Here is a 20980-nt window from a genome sequence, read left to right as displayed (position 1 = left end):
CTCTACTCTGGGTGCCTTAAAACAGGTGATCATGAGCTCTATCTTATAAAAAAAACTCATACTCACATACCTACTTCTCAAAAAACATAAAAACTTCTACTCCTTAATCTAAACAAAGTTACAAATGTAAGCAACAAAGAAGTTTGCATACATTTATTATCACATCACAGGTATTGCATAATCCATAGCTTTCACCGCCTACAATGCTTGTTTTGATTTCCTAAAGATGGGTAACTAACAGACATGTTATACAGTTGGTACATTTATGTATTAAAATATTAGGTTTAGTATAATTAATATGATAATTATCTATATACACATATTTTTTTGTTGTATAATATTTATATATATATATATATATATATAATGGATATATACTAATAAAATTTATTATTCCAATTCGAGCATTAATATGATTATTTCTGTGAATATTGAAAGTTTTCCAAGATATTTTTTATCATTCATAAGTGTTACGAAAAACATTTTATATACGTACATTCGGTTCAGAAATTATTTTAATCTACAGTTTAAATTGTTCCACGAAGATTATTAAACTCATAAACATTAAAAGTCACAGAAAAACCTGAGAAATAAAGAAATGATCTCGCTTTAAGCCTGTTTGTGGGTTGAGATGATATCATAATAATCTTGAATCGTATGGATATAAATAAAATGTTAAATGTTGCTATTATTTAAAACTTAAGTGCAGCTGCGATCGGATTCTTTTATTTGCAGTTTGCCTAAGAATTTATGCCATCATAAATTATAGTGAAAGCGATACTATAATGGTTTTGATTATTTTTTCAATATAAACCTAAAATATTTATCACATTTGTATCTCGTTTTTCGATATATAAAAAATAAATTTACCAGTGACAACTTTATTCGGGGGCTATTTAATGCAAAATATCCTCTTGTGCTTTTGTTGAATTGTATATGCATATAATTTGTACATAGACATGTATATAAGTCATTTCTGTTTATCAGCGTTTTATAAATTTCCCAAAATTAATTATACGTAAAACCTATTAAAGTTTGATTGTAACTCAGATTAAAGATGTGTCCAATAGAACCCGGGGCAGAATAAGTTTTGACAATTTTTTTGGTAATCTATACAATAAAATAATTGTGTCCTAGAAATAGAGCTCTTTTAATTTTGTTGTTACAACTATTTGAGAGACTGACAATAAAACCTTATAATAAAACGAAAATATATAGATATCTTAGATAACATCACGAGCCGTGACTATTATAATATTATTTGTTGTCCACTAATTATGAATTGATTGTACGAGAAATTACGGACGGATTATTTAATTGCTTCCGATGGTGATTGGTTTTATTCGTGACTTTAATTTATAGTTTATGTATGTACCTGGCATAGATAATATCGTAAGAGGTAAACAACATAAAAGCAAGGAAGTTTAAAGTCATAAAATTAATTCAATTTATCATTACCAGAATTCGGAAGTCAACTAGATTTTGATATCCTCATGTTAGAGTAAGCGTAATAGTAAGTCCAATTTTAAAAATAATTTGTAAGTCGAATTAAAATTTACAGTTTACAAAGTGAGTATTAGGAGTGATGTTAAATGGAATTTATTGTCTTTGGCAGAATTTATTTTATTATTCTATAAGTTGTGTGTGTGTGTAAGTGAAAAAAAAATGTTTAGTTCTTTCTTTAATTAAATTTTTTTACACATTTATTGTATGGTGATATTAAAGATTGGTCGTAATTTGTTGAAAAAAAGGAGGACAACTTATGCGTTTTAACTGTTACTATCACAATTCGGTATTGAGAAATAGAAAAACCCTGGTCAAACATATACATATACTGGCAAACTATTTAGTAAGCGGATTGAGTCATGGTTAAATGACGTCATGTCGCAAATGCCAACCAGCTGGACAAGGATGTATTTAATCAAAACAAGAGACAACCTCGCCAAAATTGTTAATATAAAATAAAAGACGTCTTAAAAATTATAGAGAATCAAAAGACACAAATCCTACGAGGTATACGACAACCAACTACAAATAATAAGTCAAAATTTATTTAATATGCCATTTTTTTTTGAAATAGTAAATTATACTGTAAGAAGAGTATATAGGAGGTAAATTAGGCTTGACTAATTTTTATTAATTATTTATTTAATAATTTTGAATTTAAAAAATACCATAAAAACACAATTTTTTACAGGTGTAGTGTAACAATCTTCAACTGTCTGGCCAAACGGTCCGGACCACTTTTGTTTAAAACATTTTGATACATTTTCAGAGCAAGTCTTGTATTGAATACGAAAGCTATAAAGCCCTTGAACATTGAGTTATTAATATATAAAGAAATTATGTAAAAATAGATTTTTAAAGTTGAGTCTTGTATAGTTTGTATAAATAAATATTTTTTTCACACACAAAAAAATTTATGCTTTATTAACTCAATTTAAACTGATTAATCATAATGGTCTGTTAATTGGAATTTCTAAAAGGCAGGCATGCACTCGCGAACACTTTCAGTGTTCATGAGCGGCTATTCTATAAATTATTAAATATCAAGTATTCGAAACCGTAGACAATTTTTATAATCTTTTTTTTATTTATATGTAGACGAAAAAAATATTACATTTTATATAAAACATCTAAGTAAATAATTGTCGTGGTACAAACTTGTTTCTCAAGAAACCTTGAATATTATGACATAAATGTTATGTGTCACGATACCTATGCGTTCTAACGTTCTATATTAATTATCAAGTTATCAGAGAATTACAGGTATAAGATAAAAAATGTTGCTTTGTCTTTCGTGCAGTCATTTACTTTAAGTGTACTCTAATCTTACTTAATAAAATACATAAGAAATAAATTACATTCATACAAAGCAAATGTAGATTCATCGTTTTTTTTATAATAAATCATAGTTTTTTAATACCTTTGAATTCAACGTAGATAAAGCTATTATTCATAACAAATTACCAGAGATCATTTCATATTAGCAATTATAATATCATCTGTGGACTACCGCCGGCGCAATTAACTTTTTTGTTCTGACGAATAATTCAAACTAAAGCCGTGGTAGTAACGTCATAGGTAGAAAACTATCATGAGATTTTAGTGTTTTTGAAATAACTATTTTATTTTTGTTAACGCGAAAAAAAATCAAACCGACTTTTTCTCGATAAAACAAACGAAGGTTATCAATTTGACGTGTAAATTCTTTACGCAGCCTTTAACTATGAAGTATAATTAATTGAATATATGCATTTTGAATTTATTGAACAATGCTTGTAGTTTAATATACAGGACGGTGAAGTCAAATGTTATGATTTATTCTAATACATAAGTTTTTTAGTCTACTGATAGCGATCTTCTTTTGTTTCGTTTCAATCATACATTTACCAAAAGTCGCATTTACTTTGAATAACATTTATCAGTTTGCTGGCTTATTAAGTCACGTACAAACATCCTGTCTCGAGACTATGAAAAAGCCACATCTAATCAGCGGTCATCGCACTATTTTTACATAGGTTTGAGTATAAGCATTCATTTTAGTAAGATTCGTATGATTATATAGTTATATTGGCGCCTCGAGTGAAATGTTTGGCCATAAACTAAATTAAAAAGATGAACTACACCACTGTTCGATAAATAAATATGTAGACAAGTGTGGGTAATTTTAATTTTATTACCTTTTAGCAATTAAATCTACCTAGATTATTTCATATTAAATGTTAGCCAACCACACCTGTGTATCGTTAAAAATAGCATTCTTAAACATTATTTTAGACCGGCCTGACACAGCCTCCATTTTGGTGTATGCACAAGTGTTGCCAGCAATTGCCTAATTTAGTACGGCGCGAACAAAGAGGTGTCCCAGATCTATTGTGCGATTTAAAAGGCAACTTTTAGATTAAAACGGTTGTGGTGTTCTACATTTGAATTCTTGAGATGTTATTTGTCAAATTATTTATGGAATTCAGAATTCATTCAGGCACAGAAGGCTGATCACCTTAACAAATAATCATGAAACAGATACAGAAATCTGAGACCCAGACCTAAAAAGGTTGTAGCGCCATTCATTTATTTTTATTTATGGAATTGCTTGGTTGTATTAAATTGTGACGACGCGATATAAAATTAAAAATTATTAGTAGGGTTAGTACTGTTATTGTGTAACTTGATTATTATTTTGTTTTTATTATTTAGATTTGAGACTTTTATTTTAATAACAACTAGACAGGTACTAAGGACTTTGCGTGGTTATAGTTTTTCTTGGATTCTAAGTGACGTTTGGGTTTTGGATGGGCTTATAAATTAAACAATAATGTGTTAGAAGGATAAAGATGCAAGAGAGAAGTGGCTATTTGATACCTTCTTCGTTACTTGCATCTTTGTAGCTTGGTACATGGACAAAAGTTCTTAATTTTAAATTGTTACAAGTTTTTAAGTCTTATAAATTATATAAAGCAAGTGATGACATTAATGCCACCATTTTTTGACGTCCAATATAATCTGGACTTTCTCTTCAAATCGTGGTGGACAATTTTTTTTTAGGCACGTATGGTAATGAAACGTATGCAGGATCTGTCTGTCTTATTCCGTGTTTGAGAGTTTACATAGTTACTTAGGTATATCATACATAATATGTAAAGAAATCTGTGATACAACGGTACTAAATGTGTCGAACTTTTTTCCAATACCAAATAAAGATCTTAATGACATGTCTGCTTATATTGATATGTAGAATAAAACTTGTAGTCAACTGTACTATAGGGCCATTAGATATAATTATATATTATCTTCCTATAGCCACTATTCAATTTAGTAACTCGCCTTCAGCGAACAATCGTTGCACCGTGATTTGGCTAAGTGCATAAGATAATAGCGCGCTTACGAATTCTGTTCGGACCACTTTTGTTCACGTTAACCCCGAGGCAACTCTAGTGTGGTCCAAAAACTAAATTGCGAAGGATTTAGTAATTTTATAGTCTAATGTTTCACGTTTATTTGGCCAAAACGCCGGCAACGCACTCGCGAGCGGTCGTCGGTATCACTTAACATCAGCTGAACCTCCTGTCTGTTTACCTCCTAATATATATAAAAAAGTCTTTAGCCTTGCCTCAATTGGAATTAATAGTTCCTCAGATTCGCTTAAACTAAACAAACAATAATACTTTATAAATTTTGCAACCATATTTTTCAAAGGTGTTAATTTTTTTAGATTAACATATATGTCTTGTATATCTTATTTTATACTTTTAAAGTTTGATTTGATATTACATTATTTCAAAAATGATTACCTTTCGAATAACTAATTGAAGAAAAAGTCAATTGAACTCGTAGAAACGTAACAGACACGTAAACTTGTGTTTAGTACGAAAGAGTTTTTAATGAAATCATTTTAAAAATATGTATACAGTTTTAAATACAATTCATACATATCTATACCGAACTTCGCCTTCTCAGATGCCAGGACTCACTTTGAGTCCTGCGACTAAATAACTGTATTAGTAATATTTTTGCCGTTCAAACATTCAGGAATTCTCAATATACAGATAATAAAAATTCTTTAAGCGCGTTGATGTCTTTTATAAAGCAGCTTTTAAGTTAAGTAATTTTTACTTGGTTGAAAATTAGATTAGGTTCAAATTGGCCTTATAGGCATTATTGGAACCGGCTTTAATGTTACGAAAAAGATAATGACTCCGGGTTTGATAATGACTAAGTTTGAATCCGGGCCTCAAATTGGAAATGCAGAATTATAAAAAGTTGTTGAGTTCTTGATTTTCATAATGCGTACACAGCAACAAACGAGAGAGATTTTGGGTACATAACATTACTTTTATTTAATATCAAACAAGTGCGCCAATATTTTTTTTGTAATAGTAACACTACACAGTACATTTAGTCAGTAAATTCTGTTCTCTTTTTTTATGTAATAGGAAGCAAACGGGCAGCTCACCTGATGTTAAGTGATACTCATGCCCCTGGACACTCACATTGCTAGAAGGCTCGCGTTGCCTTTTAAGAATTGGTACGCTCTTTTCTTGAAGGACCCAAAGCGTGAGCAATGTACGAAACCAAACAATGTATGCTTTCTTTACAAATTTTGTACTACACTTGTCGATTGAAACTTGAAGATGGGCTGCTAGCCCAGAACAACTGTCTCTCGCCTTCGACAAGAAGTAATAAAGAGATGTTGCTAAAACTACCGGTTGTATATAGTTTATGTCACTTCCGCAGCTGTAGGTTTTCGTGTATTTGAGATTTTTTGGTTTTTCCATAATTTAAGTCAACGTACAGAATATCTTTTTCAAAACGTTAGTTTAGGGAGTTTTAAAGTTGTCGCATATAGACATACAAACACGACCGGAAACCAACACATCGTTTGCATTTCCTAAACATAGTGAAAGATGCAAGGGTGTTATGGTAGAGTGTTCACCCTAAACAAAACACCTTGCAAAACAATTTTCAAATAGCGTAATAGTACTCGTTTTGTATAGATAAATATTCTGTGCCTATATAAGTATTAAACTCAAAAACGCCTGGACCAATTTTGATGATTTTTTCGTATGTGTTCAAGTGGATTCGAGAATGGTTTAGATTTACAATTAGATGATTTTATGTTTTATTTTTTATTTAATTTTTTTCTAAGATAACTTTTTCTTTAATAAGTATCGCAATACAGCGAGGAAATGCTGTCAGCGTTAAAGGTACACTGCCACAGGGGCCAAACATTTTAAATTTCATTTGATCTTTGTTTTATTAATTTTTATTATTACTACGCAGGTTACGAACATTTAAGTTTACTTAAACAAATGTAAACTTCTACGTAATTAAATGTTTTTTTCCGAGGAATTCCTAAATCTTTAATTAGCGTATGTCAATATGTCTTTGACATACAGAATCAATCATACTTAACACTTAGACTCCACGTCATTACATAATAAGTTATTGGTTAGACAATAGTTTAAAACAATGAATACTTAAAATATCAAGTTTCAATTTTAAGGAGGTTTGCCGCCAGTGCGTAACGAATTATATGCACAAAAACCAAGCACATAGTATGATTTGTAACAACTTACATCGTAAAGATATTTTCTAGCTGAAGGTAATGAAAATATGATACCATATTTTATTTATGTTGCTTTGTATGAATGATCAGTGCGTTATATTTATAATTAGGAGAAAGTCAAAAATCATTTATTCATATAGGTAACACAACGTACACTTATGAACGTCAAAAAAAGAAATATACATTAAATGCTTCTAATTTTACATTTACTGCCAGTTCTCAAATCAAGGGCTTCGAACGGAAGAGAAGAACTGGCAATAAACTCTCCGCCACTCTTTTTAATCGCCAAGTTTTTTTTTATAACACCTTGTTTGTATGGCAGCTCCATCCAACCATTACACCACATGACATCTTAAGTAATAAATAATAATAGAATAAATTAAAAAACAAAAATTTACCTCAGATTGTTAAATTGCCAAATCTGGAGGATACGGTGGATGCATGCAAGAATCATTTAAGCAACGAATATTTTTAAAATACACAAAATCTATCAGGCCCATGAGAAAGTTTAAATCACGTTTAAATCACCCAGATTCTTATATGTGTGATATGCCATTGGAGAACACGCCTGTCCAGGACCAGGAGATACCTATTTATCTGCGTGAAATGATTGTTGATGGCGCCAGGCTTAAATTATGGAGCAGTGTTGTCTATTATTGGACGTAAAATATAATAAGGTTAAAAAAAACTGATTATATAACTAATTCCATTTAAAGTTAAAACCTCATTTAAGACTCCACAAAAACAACACAATTAAAGCTTAGCTTCCAAGATAAAGCTTTAGAAAACGAAAAAAACACAAAAGCTCATTACAATTCCGAAGTTAACGGCTCATTCATAGAATGTTAAGTTAATCACAAAAGCTTCGTGTGATTTATAAGATACAGCGATTTATCGGTAATATCTTCAGAAAGTTGGGTCTTTTTCTAAATTTACAGTACAAGTTTATAAATAAGAAAGCTCTGTAAATTAATATACTAAAATAGCGGACCCGACAGACGTTGTCTTGTACACGCATCTTAAATACAAATAAATAAATAAAAAATAATTTAATTGTAAATCTTAACCATGCTTGAATATAGGAAACACACAAAAACATAATCAGTCGAGCCGTTTATGGTGAGTTTCATTACAAACGTACGAACAGAAGATTTATATATATACTATAAACTCAAATGTGTTGCTGATATATCTATATATGTTTATCAACACATTTTAGTTTCATTCATCATATAATAACATTTAGAATTTGTTATTTTAGTAGAAAACAATAACTTAAATTATTTGAAAACCAAAATGATCCAACAAAAAAAAACTTCGAATAAAATTTTAATGACAAACCAAAACTTCTTCTTTTTCACAGACTAACAAACAAATGAAATGTCAGTTAATACATAATAGATAATTAATAATCTAAAGAATCTAATATAAGGAAAATAATATCTAATCAATATAATTATTTATTAACATATACATAAAGGTTCATTATCAAGCTATATATTATTCCTAGTGGGAGTGCCATGCTGTTGCTTTCGGGCTTCAGCCAATCGGGCAGGCACGACCGGGGCAGTACCACTGTCTCACAGAAAACCGGCGTGAAGTGATGCAATAGGTTCATCTTATTGTACTCGCGTTTCGTGCGGTGAGTGAGACTCCCGGAGCCCATCAATTCCCCCCCCCCCCCCAGAATATGAAGATGCAGTTTAAACAGAGATTACCCCAGGGGGGAACCACACGTTTCCGCTGTGGAGAATCCCCCTCTGAGCGTCCATCATCGGAACAATCAGTATTCGGTGGTGGATGCACAGGCTGCCCTTCGTATTCTGGGGTGGGCAAAAACTGCTCAAAAAACTATAGGTTTCGATCTCGGGGCAAACGGAAGAATTTACCGAAGGCATCCCCTTCCACGCTCTCAGTGGACTTTACCAATTTAGGTTAGGGGGCTCAACTCTAATCTTAACGCGGTTCACTTTCACCTCGAAACTGCGAAGCCGGCCTTATTCTTCCTTACTGAGACTCAGATATCCTTCCCGGCTGATACTTCCTACCTCTCCTACCCGGGGTACATATTGGAACATTCATTTGTGCCGCGGGCGGGAGTTTGCGTGTACGTCAGAGAGGATATCTGTTCTCGTCGCCTCGGTCGCTTGAAGGAAGGGACCTATCTAGCCTCTGGCTGCGCGTAGACTGCGATGACCATCTGCGATTCTACGCATGCCTGTATAGGTCCCATAGCGGAAATACCGAAACTGAGCGACTCATTGAGCACATCCAAATGGCTACAGATTCCCTGCTCGAAGGGGTTCCTACCGCTGAAATCGTGATACTTGGCGATTTTAACGCTCACCATGCCGATTGGCTCGGTTCGGAAACCACCGATCACGCGGGAAGATCCTTTCACGACTTTGCTTTAGCTTACGACCTGTCACAAATGGTCCCTGCGATTACGCGAATACCAGATGTGGATGGTCATAAACCCTCTTTGTTGGACCTTCTGCTGACCTCACATCCGGAGACCTATCAAGTCTCTGTTGACCCGCCATTGGGTTCATCGGATCATTGTGTGGTCCGGAGTACTGTGCCTACTACGCGCCCTCCTCGGCCCCGTTTTTCGGGTTGTCGTCGTATTTGGCACTATCGGTCAGCAGATTGGGATGGGATGCGGTCTTTCTTTGCGTCCTACCCTTGGGGGCCTATGTGCTTTTCGTCGGAAGCTCCAGATTCCGTCGCTGCCTCTGTCGCCGAAGTGGTTCTGCAGGGCATGGAACTTTTTATTCCATTCTCTGCGGTGCCGATCGGTGGCAAGTCACAGCCCTGGTTTAAGCGTTCTTGCAAGGCGGCATCGCGTCGAAAGCGAGAATGCTTTAATGCATGGGCGGAAGCGGCGATATCTCGTGATGCCAATACCAGCGAACATAAAAAAGCATATAACTCAGCCTCCAGGTCCTTCAAACAGGAAATCGCTAAGGCAAAGTCAGAGCACATCGCCAGATTTGGCGAGAGATTGGCCCAACTCCCTTCTGGGACCCGAGCCTTCTGGTCTCTTGCCAAAGCTGTACAAGGGAATTTTTGTCAGCCATCGATACCACCGCTGCACAGAGAGGATGACTCGCTCGCCCACACTGCGAAGGAGAAGGCCGACCTCTTGGGCTGTCTCTTCGCGTCCAACTCGACTTTGGATGACCGGGGGAGATCACCACCGGCGATTTCGCGGTGTGATAACTCAATGCCAGAAATCACATTCCAGCAACGTGCTGTTCGCAGAGCACTATCTTCCTTGGACATTCATAAGTCGAGCGGGCCGGATGGTATCCCTCCAATTGTGCTGCGTACATGTGCTCCTGAGTTGGCTCCGGTCCTGACGCGCCTTTTCCGGTACCTGTACTCGCTCGGCACTGTCCCGAAGTGCTGGAAGACCGCTGCGATACATCCGATCCCTAAAAAAGGCGATCGCTCTGATCCATCCAACTATCGCCCAATCGCAATAACCTCCTTGTTCTCCAAAATAATGGAATCCATTATTAATGGCCAGCTCTTGAGTTATCTAGAGGGCCACCAGCTGATTAGCGATTATCAGTACGGCTTTCGTCGTGGTCGTTCAGCTGGTGACCTTCTAGTATACCTTACTCATAGATGGGCAGAGGCAATTGAGTCCAAGGGGGAGGCACTAGCGGTTAGTTTGGACATAGCGAAAGCCTTCGATCGGGTGTGGCACAAAGCACTGCTCTCGAAGCTTCCAGCCTACGGGCTTCCTGAGAAATTATGCGACTGGATCTCCAGCTTTCTAGCCGATCGGAGCATCAAGGTCGTCGTCGACGGAGCATGTTCCGACCTTAAACCCGTGAATGCTGGGGTCCCACAAGGCTGTGTTCTGTCCCCGACCCTGTTTCTTCTGCATATCAATGACATGTTGCAACTTAGCAACATTCATTGCTATGCGGACGACAGCACTGGGGATACTCTTTACACTGGCCGGGCAGGTATTTCTCGGGCAGTTGTCGATGAGTACCGGAACAAACTTGTGTCTGAAGTCGAAATTCTTTTACGTGGAGTCTCGGACTGGGGTAGACTAAACCTAGTCCAATTTAACCCCAAGAAGACACAAGTTTGCGCGTTTTCCGCGAAAAAAATACCCTTTGTCGCTACTCCTCTTTTCGAAAACACTCTTCTTGAAGCCACAGCCAGCATCGGAATACTTGGCGTTGACATATCGAACGACGTTCAGTTTCGCGGTCATTTGGAGGGAAAGGCTAAATTAGCCTCCAAAAAGCTTGGTGTGCTCAGCAAGGCGAGACGGTACTTCACTCCGGGCCACCGCTTGCAACTCTATAAAGCGCAAATACGGCCCCACATGGAATACTGTTCTCACCTCTGGGCGGGGGCTCCCCAGTACCAGCTCCTTCCACTTGACCGAATCCAACGAAGAGCGGTTCGAATCGTCGATGACCAATCCCTCTCCGAGCGGCTCGATCCTTTGGCGTTGCGTAGAGATGTGGGGTCACTCTGCATCTTCTACCGCATTTACCATGGAGAGTGTTCAGAGGAGTTGTTCGGATTAATACCTGCAGCTGAGTTTCAGCATCGGACGTCGAGGCAAAATACAAAATTCCACCCGTATCACCTCGACGTCCGACGTTCCACGACTGAGCGTTTCTCAAGGCAATTTTTGCCGCGCACCACCGCTTTGTGGAACCAGCTGCCCACTGAAGTATTTCCGAACCAATTCGACTTAGGGTCCTTCAAGAAAAGAGCGTACAAATTCTTAAAAGGCCGGCAACGCACTCGCGAGCCCTCTGGCATTGAGAGTGTCCATGGGCGGCGGTATCACTTAACATCAGGTGAGCCTCCTGCCCGTTTGCCCCCTATTTTATAAAAAAAAAAAAAGGTACAGAGACAAAAACTTATGTCTTTTTTCGTTGTAAAATAATGCATTGTAGCTGTAAAGCAGTGCAGCGGCCTAACATGACCGGCCACGGAAAAGTGATAGCCTAGGAATCACTGTATAAACAGTATAACAGTAATAGGACAAGAATCCTTCAAGAAATATGTTAAAACGAATATATGTACGTATAATAGTTATTTATTTCATAATACTAAAATCATCTGTTCAATTTTCACGCAGTAATATAAAAAAACGCTCACACTTTAAAATTACATCATGTGCGAATAATACCACGAAAGTACTTCAGAGGCGGAACGCATTCCTATGCCTGAGAACGCCATGTTGTTAGGGTGTACTTAGAAATTGTGAATGGCCCAAGCAACCATTATGAATGCCGTGCGTCATATTTTCTGTCATACATACATAAGTACTTTTATTTAAAAAATCACATAAAATAATATTAATTGACTTCTAAATACACTAAATCTTTTAGCTCTTAGTATAATATTAAATCACATACTTCTATGTTCTACGGTCAAGATTGGGACAGACAGACAGGGAAATTGAACTTATAGGTACTCGTTTAGTAAGAACTCCGTTCGAAAATTAATGTAAAAATTATGTTTTGTTAATTAAACCTTTATCATTCTTTAACTTGGCTTGGTTTACCTTTAAGTTTTTAGCGTTCGGAAGTCGTTAAAGTCTAAGGTTTACTGCAGGCTTTTAACGTAGTTACTGAACGTAAATACCTCATCGAATCATAAATCTTAACTGCCGCTACTTAAAATATAAATTATCAAATTCCTCAGCTAGATGTATGCTAAAACCTTTTTATGTTTTTCTATAGACTTAAAATACTGGATTTTTAAGTGATATTTTAAAATTTATTTTGTTTCAAGTTATTTTTGTATTGTCGCTTTTTCTCTTCTTCTTTTCGGTTCAAAAGAAACCTTTACGTTAAGCAATGAAATGAGGAGAGGTATTAGGAATTCTAAACATTGAAAATTTTGAAAAAGTGGAAATTTCAAGTGACTAAATCGCCAACCACGCCGCTTGAAAGTCTGATCGTAAATTTTAATGACCGCTGACATTAATTTTAAATCCCTTGGATTATATATCGCTTAGATTTTCTTCTAAAACAATTTTATGCTTTTGTTATATTAATTATTTACTTAAGAAACTTAGTTACACGGAATATTAAGTTAGTAGGATTTTTGGCACAAGTCAAGATACCACCCCCAGTAATAGAGGCACCATAAAATCGCACTTTGCTTGGAATAAAAGCTTTTAGCTACGATGTAATACATATCCTTTATATTCATGGAAATTACTTCAGGAACGTATCTGGACATTTTTGCCTCCTTTTTTTTAGCAAGAGAGGATACGGAAACAGTTGAAGAAGGTTTTAATAATGATTACAGGCACAGAATAGAGAAACTTTAGAAGACGTAAATAATATTTATGTTAATTAAGATTTCAAAAGAAAAAGCGTATTGCGGAACGCGTATTTATTTATTATAGCTAAATTCGCATCCTCTGTTATCAAACAATGTAACAATTGTGAAACCCCAAAAATTAAGATTATCTATTTAACCGTCTATAATCTCAGTTATTCGTCTGGGAAGTAGTTCTAGTTCAAAAAACGTAAACAATTGAGTAATAAATATTATTTTTCATCAACATGTCGTTGGGTTTTCAATGCTGAACAAAAGATTTCATTATACATATTAAAACTAATAGGAAAATCAATGACAAACAACGTACAAACATATTGCTAATGTTTTATTAAACCGTAAAAACCGTAAATTTTATACAAGACTGCTGGCAATCGTACTTAACGCAAACTTTGAATATTTAAGAATCCTATTTCGATCCCGTTCTAAGCGCTAATGATGACGCAGTCCAGATTTAGCACCAGGAATGACTTTGATCTGTCAAAAACGCATAAGTTTGATATGAGTCCCATCTCGAATGTTTCCCTAAAAATTCATACTTCCTCTGGAGGGAGTTTCAAGTGCTTGACAGTAGTCAGCAAGTTATGTAAATAAGTTTGTGGTCCTTCTGCGGAATCCAGTTCATCTGGTCACTGACTCACTTCGCTGGATCACGACTCAAATAGTGACTTGGCCTCTTAATCGAGAAACTACTAAAGCACCTTTACCACCCCCCCAATTGCTGGATTTTAGCTGCAACAGGTCCTCCTCCTCTATTGACTAGGCCGGTATCGGTAAATAGGCCGGCTCAGATAAGCTTCCTTCACCGCCCCCCATACGCTCAATACCTTGAGCTACCGTCAATGGGCATAATATTCGCTTATAATGTTGGGTTATACTAACTTCTATGGTATAGTCTGGTCACTATTACTAATTTGTTTATTACCGGACGAAGCTCCATTCTATTGAGTATGTGAACGTTTTTATGCACGGTCTTGTATAAAGCTAAGTTACACAATAATCTAACATTGGGTAATCGGAACCGAGAAAGGCTACAATAACTTCACAACGTTATGCCTTTCATACTTGCTTTTTCATATTAATTATCCTATTTGGACTGAGTCCATAGATTAATAAGCAGTGTTGGTGTGGTGGATTCAGCGTGCGACTCTCATACCTGAGGTCGTAGGTTCGCTCTCCGGCTATCCACCAATGGACCTTCTTTCTATGTGCGCTTAACATCCGTTCGAACGCTATAGGAAAATTTCGTGCAGAAACCAGCTTGGCTTAGACCCAAAAGAGTCGACGAGGTGTGAAACGCACAGGAGGCTGATTACTTGCCTATTAGTTTGATCGGATCAGGAAACAGAAATCTAAGGCCCAGAACCCTAAAAAGATTTCGCCACTGTTTTATTTTATTTTAGATTAATTGATAAATCAAAATACCAATAAAAAGATGCCAATAAAAAATTGACATTGCAGGCATTGACATTTCTTTAAAAAAAAGGGGGAGATGTCTGATTCCATCCGTCAGGTTTTTTAATATACTCTACAGCACTATTTCGTAATAGTCATAATTGAGGAAAACATAATGTATGTAATATGAAAATGAACAACTCATAGCTATAAAATATAAATATACATCAAATTATAAAGTAATATTTATTTCGGCTCTACAAAAATATATAATATTCCTTTGACAATAACAGAAACATTAGGGCTAGATTTTCTTCCCCATCCACTAAATTTGTATTTAATATTTATATTTACATTGATTTACGCCTTTCGTTTACGTAAGTGAAAATTAATTTATCTTTTAACTGAGCATTATTTAAGAAAATAAGCAATAATTTTATTAATTAATTACTCTTAATTTATTTCTTCATATTGATTTGCAAAAATAGTATTTAGATTTCAATTGGTTATAGCAAAATTACGCTGCATTTTCCGAAGTTCCTTTCTATTCTCTAAGCATACGCGGTTATGTACTTTGTACGCGGCTGCAACAATCTTACGACTGAATCATTTATTCTAACAGGAATTTAATTGCGCGCCGATGCATAGCAAACCATTCTCATATTTACTAAACCTTCACTAAGAACCTTCGAATACAAAAGTCATAGACTAATCAATAATTTATAATAAACTTATTGATAACACAAACCTTATTATTCGACGTTGAAATTCATCCGATCTCCTTCGGATTCATAAAAATACAAAATAAACAATCACAGAACTATTATGAAACACTATAACGGCACGGTGGGGTCGCGATTATGGCGCGGAGCGACATGCGTACGCGCTGATGATTCGACTCAAACTGACGTTGGCGCGAGAATATACGAGTGAATGTAGTGACCTTCCCGCCTACAGTAAAACCTCTTTTCCTTGTACTTCCATATCGGCTGAAAAATTAAAAAAGTTTGCCAGAATCTGGCCTCGGAATCTGTAGATAATAATCACTGTTCTTTAAAGATCAAATGCGATAATTGCCTCGTAAAAATAGCAAGCTCACAAAGCTCGAATATTGAATTGAAAAGATTAAATGGCTACCCTGATCTTTAAACTATTCTATGGCGTATATATTATGTACATTTATTTTCAAAATAATAATTATAAATACAGGTAAAAAAATAATACATTTTAACATAAATCATTCTTATTTCATAGGTAAATAAATAAATAACTTCCAAGTTTTCTGCCGGGAATGAACAAGTTTTTCTTCATAAAAAATAATTTTATTTTGGGAGATTGGTTGCCGCCTTGATCTCTGTGTAAACAAAATAATTCGATTAATTTAAACATAATAATAATATAAAATATATTTATTTATAACTATTTTAAGAATCAAACAATATTACCGATACTTTTGGCATACGAACACGAAAACTATAATTACAAAATGAGTTTTCGCCAAGCCAGTTTTTCATTTCTTGTCTCTACCTCTCGACATCTTTGAAATTTTACAAGCCAAAATTTGTGCAAATTTTTTTTATTGGAAGCGATAATAAAAAAAAATCTTTTTAGAAACTGTACGGGGATTATACGCAAGAAAAATACGATTTATCATTATATTTTATTTGCCATATTAAGTAACCAAGTACAATAGGAAACGAAATAAAATATGCGATCATAATATCATAACTAAAATGAATTAAATGCCTATTGGTATTGTAAAATATATACAGCGCTTTTCCCGCGTAAGCCACAGGTTACTTTGACTCATCAAAATATGACATTGACATTTTAAGCCCGCTGCCAACAATAGAATAAGCAAAAGGGAGCGTTTTATCCAGTACATCGTATTACATTAAATACATTGGTCACTAACGATAAGTTGTAACGAAACAATACATTAGAAAATATATAAAAATAGTTCGTTTTAGTTGGCACCGATTTTTATTTACAGTAACATTGTGCTCCTTATGCGAGCATCAGGATGATTTATTTGGTGATGTTGTGAGTAAAATATTAAATTTATCTTTTAATTACATTAGTGTAGAAACAATTAAAAAAACCAAGAGCTAGCTAAATTTGATACTGAAGGCGCAATACGCGTACAAAATTATTAATGGAATACCTAAACCCGTATTATAAATCTTATATGACATTAAAAATACTCAAGGATTTAGAATACCAGCCTAAATGCGGTCTAAAATATTAGCTTTATCACATAGTAAAACGAAAGTATTATACATATGAAAGACCACGTTCCCCGCTCTTATAATTTTGTATTATCCTGCTCTATGTATCTATGTAAACATTATGTCAGTATCGTAAACCTGGCAGATAAATAGATTTATTTCAATACAGAATTGAAGTTCTATACTTAATTTGATGCTTGGCGCCTTGTAATCGTGAAAAATCGAATTCAAACTCACATAATTATCAAACACCACAAATTAAAAATTTATTTCTTATCCTACTTAAATGAGAAATCTCTTTTTATCCCTTCGGCTACGCCCATAGATTTCTTTGACAGCGAGTCACATGACAGATGACACATCAAATAAGTGACATTTACTAATTGTTTGTTGAAATTGTTAATAATTCGGTAATTTATTATGAGTTGTTGAGCAAGTTGTCATAATTGCAGTCAAAATCTATTAAAACAACATTGAAGGGACTACTCATATTTGGTCATAAAAATCGATAGTCATAAAAGCCGATGACGTTGTTATTAAGTACCTAATAAATAGAATTCAGCCGGGATCTTTGATTTTGATCAATATAACCGGTATGTTGTTCTAAACGATATCGTCGTAAACGATGTTGACTGTATTTTTATTAGATTTTTCTGTAAAATATCTTCCCTTAAAGGAACAAATACTAGTAAATCTGATATAACGTCACTTATTATTTAAGTTCCTGACACCTTGAGCGTTGTAATAATTATTCCTACTACTTTACACACACAATTGTTTCATAGTGAATGTTGCAAAACCTGTGAATATTGTGTGCATTCTTCCACATGTAAGAGCAAATTTGTAATGCTGAGTTTGAGAGAATATTAATGAATTAAATGATTAGCCAATATTAGAAATAAATACAAATTAAAGCATGACAAATGTTTATATCACTATTTTGACAGTTTTCATCCATTCTTTGTTTATGTAGTTTGCTTCCAGGTTTATACTGAGCTTACCATGAACATTTTAGAATTTGTTCAGAAATATGACTATGTATTCCTATATTTAACGCTCAAGCTAAGTGCCAGTAACTAATGGTCATCTGTTATTTATAGCAACTGCTAGTGTCGCGTAGGCGGGGGTCGTGGCCTGGGTCGCTCCTATCGTTTACCATTGTTGTATGCCAGAGTTCGAAGTGATTTGTGTCCGACAGCAGCTTGCGTCTGAATTTGGTAGGCCACCGGGTGGATTTTAAACCCATATAGTCTGAAAATTGATATTACATAGTTTATACCTATATATAATGAAATGTATGTAATGTCCTTAATGAATGTTATCAGCCATATTACAACTGGTACATATTTTTTACTTTATTTATCCTACCAATGTATAAGTTTGCTAGGTTTTAGTTATAAAGTAAATTAAATAATGGGGGAAGAAGATTCTATTCAGTTACATATCATAATGTAAAGTAAAACATCATATAAACTGGATTCATCTTTTTTTCCTAGCCTTGGCTACTATACTAATGCTGACAAGCACCCATAAAATCATAAATATACTATACCTAGGCACAAACTCTGAACTGGGGCATTGTGGGCGATATTCTGGATGCACCATGAACACCATGTGCGGGAAACCAGTTCCAAAGTAGGCTCCATCTGTGCGGTGGTGACGTGAGGATTTGGGAGTATATACATCCATACAACGGGGGCAATACAGCTTTACCATTGCCGCACCTGGGACATCTGACAATCCTGGAAGAGACAGCTTGTCTATCAAATAGAATTCTTATAAAAATGATATCCGATCAAAATAACAAAATGAGTATTTTATGGTTTAACTTTAAGAATTCATGTAAAAGTTTTTAGTACTAGCTCATATTTATGTTTACAAATGTACTTACCAATGGGCAACATTGGTTGGCATTCACAATAAACTCGTGGGCAGTTACCAAAGTCTCCTGATTGAAATTTTTCTAACATTTGGCTTACACCTCTGAAAGAATATATATCTATATAAAATAAAATGTATTCTGACATTAATGACACCTACAACATATGCATACTTTGTAAGGAATGTTTGTTTGTTAGAAATTTTTTAGATGTATGTTGCAAGTAAAATAAATTGTATACTTTTTGCAGATTACATTTGATACCTGTTAGTTAAAATGTAACGGGCATGAATCAGACCATAGAGCATTTCTGCAGCCTGTTCCACCAAATCTGACTGATTTTGATTTTCTTCTAAGTCATCATCTGAAAAAGAGTGTTTAGTATTATTATTTATTATATTAAAATAATTACTATGAACCATCATTAAGTTAAAGAATCCAATACCCAAGTATTAAATCACAAATTCCAGTTTTAAAGGACAATAATAAATGTAAGTTATAACAGTAGATAGAAATTAAAATTTACAAACATTTAGTATTCTGAGTATGTTAACAAAGGTAACAGAAATCATGAGACCAACTAATTATAAAAAAAATAATAATTAATCCACAACTAAACCTGATATGAAAGAGTGAAATTTAAATATTTATTCTATACGAATTAGAAGACCTTTAATATATTTATAGTTTACCTGGTTCTAAGTCCAATATCATATCCAAGGCCTGTCTGAAATGTGGAACATGTTCATTAAGACCTGTTAAATTGAACTTATCACTTATATAGTCTTCGTCCACCTAAAATAAATAGAAGAAATAGTTAATTGGTGCACTTATGACTAAAAATTTACAAGCATGGACATAATCTAAAATTTAACCTCGCAGAAGTATTCATTCCCTCTGAGCCCGCAGAACCAACTTATCCATGATACCTCCTCCGAGCTGCTCATTTTTCTGAGAAGCAATTAACAAAATTAGTAATCTTGACGTAACCCAAAATTTTAATACAACGCCTAAACACAGTCCATACTCGATGGATCTAATCATGGATCAATTTGAGACTAATGATCTAATGTTTTTATGTTTTACACTTTGGTTCATTTAACTGCGTTGCGAAATTTTTACCTTAGATTCCTTTAATATATTTTAAATCAAAGGAACATTTAGAAAAAGAGCTGTTCCGTAGACAAAATATTGTCGACTCCAACTCCCAAGATAATGATAATATAATACTTATAGCCTATAGGACTAGACAGTAGACTACTAAAACTAGCTTTAATTATACGCCCTCTTGAATTTACCCCCTGAACTAAAACTGAAACAAAATAAATATAATGTATATTTAGAATTCAGAGTAAAATTCAAAAGAATAAACATTGATGAATGCGGACAACTGAGGGAGACCTTCAAGCGTGGCTGCAACTACTTTACACACTGTGTGGAAAATAAATAAAATGTTAGTTGATCGCTACGTCTACTGCAAGATGAAAGCGATTGAAGTGACTGTGTAGAGTAGTAGTAGTAGAGCTAACTTTATGGGCCTATCAATATACCAATATCTTACGTTAATATCACAAAAATAAATAAAAAACACCGTATCATGCCGGCACAAATATAATGAAATTAAAAAAGGCTGTTGTTATGCTGGTGCATTTTATACATTAATTAACTTAAAATATTAATGATTTCGTTTTGTTCTTTAAATTTCTTTCTCTTGCCGTTTAATTTTTTTGCGTTTGCCTCATTTTCTTTTCATACGTTATTTAAAAAAGCTATAAGTTTTTTTACTTTTCTAGCCGTAAATCTCTTATTTCGATCTTGGAGTGTTAGTTATAGCTACAGTTGTAGTTTATATGTGTTTGGGTAGATTCGAGGTTTCTTAATATATATGTATTGTATATAATCGTGCGTTTTAAAAACAATATTTTTTCCCCCACTAAATAAATGTACCCCCTAAATTTTTTTTTTACATTTCTTTATTTTACTCCCAAATTTAGTTGACATCATTGCGAGAGTGTTGATGTTTTCGCATCGCCATCTCGCGTCCTTTGACTCGCGCTCAAAAATTGACAAAGA

General features: G+C 34.5%; 2 protein-coding genes across 6 annotated transcripts in view; both read right to left on the bottom strand.

Annotated features, from left to right (window-relative positions):
• Window positions 1–15749, bottom strand: part of LOC123715633 — a 67164-nt gene extending 51415 nt beyond the window's left edge. For 2 of the 5 annotated variants that reach the window (XM_045670844.1, XM_045670852.1), the window contains exon 1: window positions 15549–15749. The gene's annotated coding sequence lies outside the window, so the exon portion shown is untranslated. The remainder of the gene's footprint in view (window positions 1–15548) is intronic. The other 3 variants (XM_045670836.1, XM_045670827.1, XM_045670862.1) reach the window with 3 other exon arrangements.
• A 680-nt stretch (window positions 15750–16429) lies between these two features.
• Window positions 16430–20142, bottom strand: LOC123711122 (casein kinase II subunit beta-like). The gene is made up of 7 exons (XM_045663541.1): window positions 20030–20142; window positions 19783–19858; window positions 19600–19702; window positions 19172–19271; window positions 18920–19011; window positions 18581–18770; window positions 16430–18279 (listed from the first exon to the last, which is right to left on the bottom strand). Exons 2-7 carry the CDS (start codon window positions 19852–19854, stop codon window positions 18174–18176), a joined length of 663 nt encoding a protein of 220 aa, XP_045519497.1. The 5' UTR covers window positions 19855–19858; window positions 20030–20142; the 3' UTR covers window positions 16430–18173.
• Window positions 20143–20980: the final 838 nt, after the last annotated feature.

Source organism: Pieris brassicae, chromosome 1, assembly GCF_905147105.1.
Source record: "Pieris brassicae chromosome 1, ilPieBrab1.1, whole genome shotgun sequence".
Lineage (NCBI taxonomy): Eukaryota > Metazoa > Arthropoda > Insecta > Lepidoptera > Pieridae > Pieris > Pieris brassicae.
The sequence above is the reverse complement of the archived record's forward strand: the minus strand, read 5'-3'. Positions and strand labels throughout refer to the sequence as shown.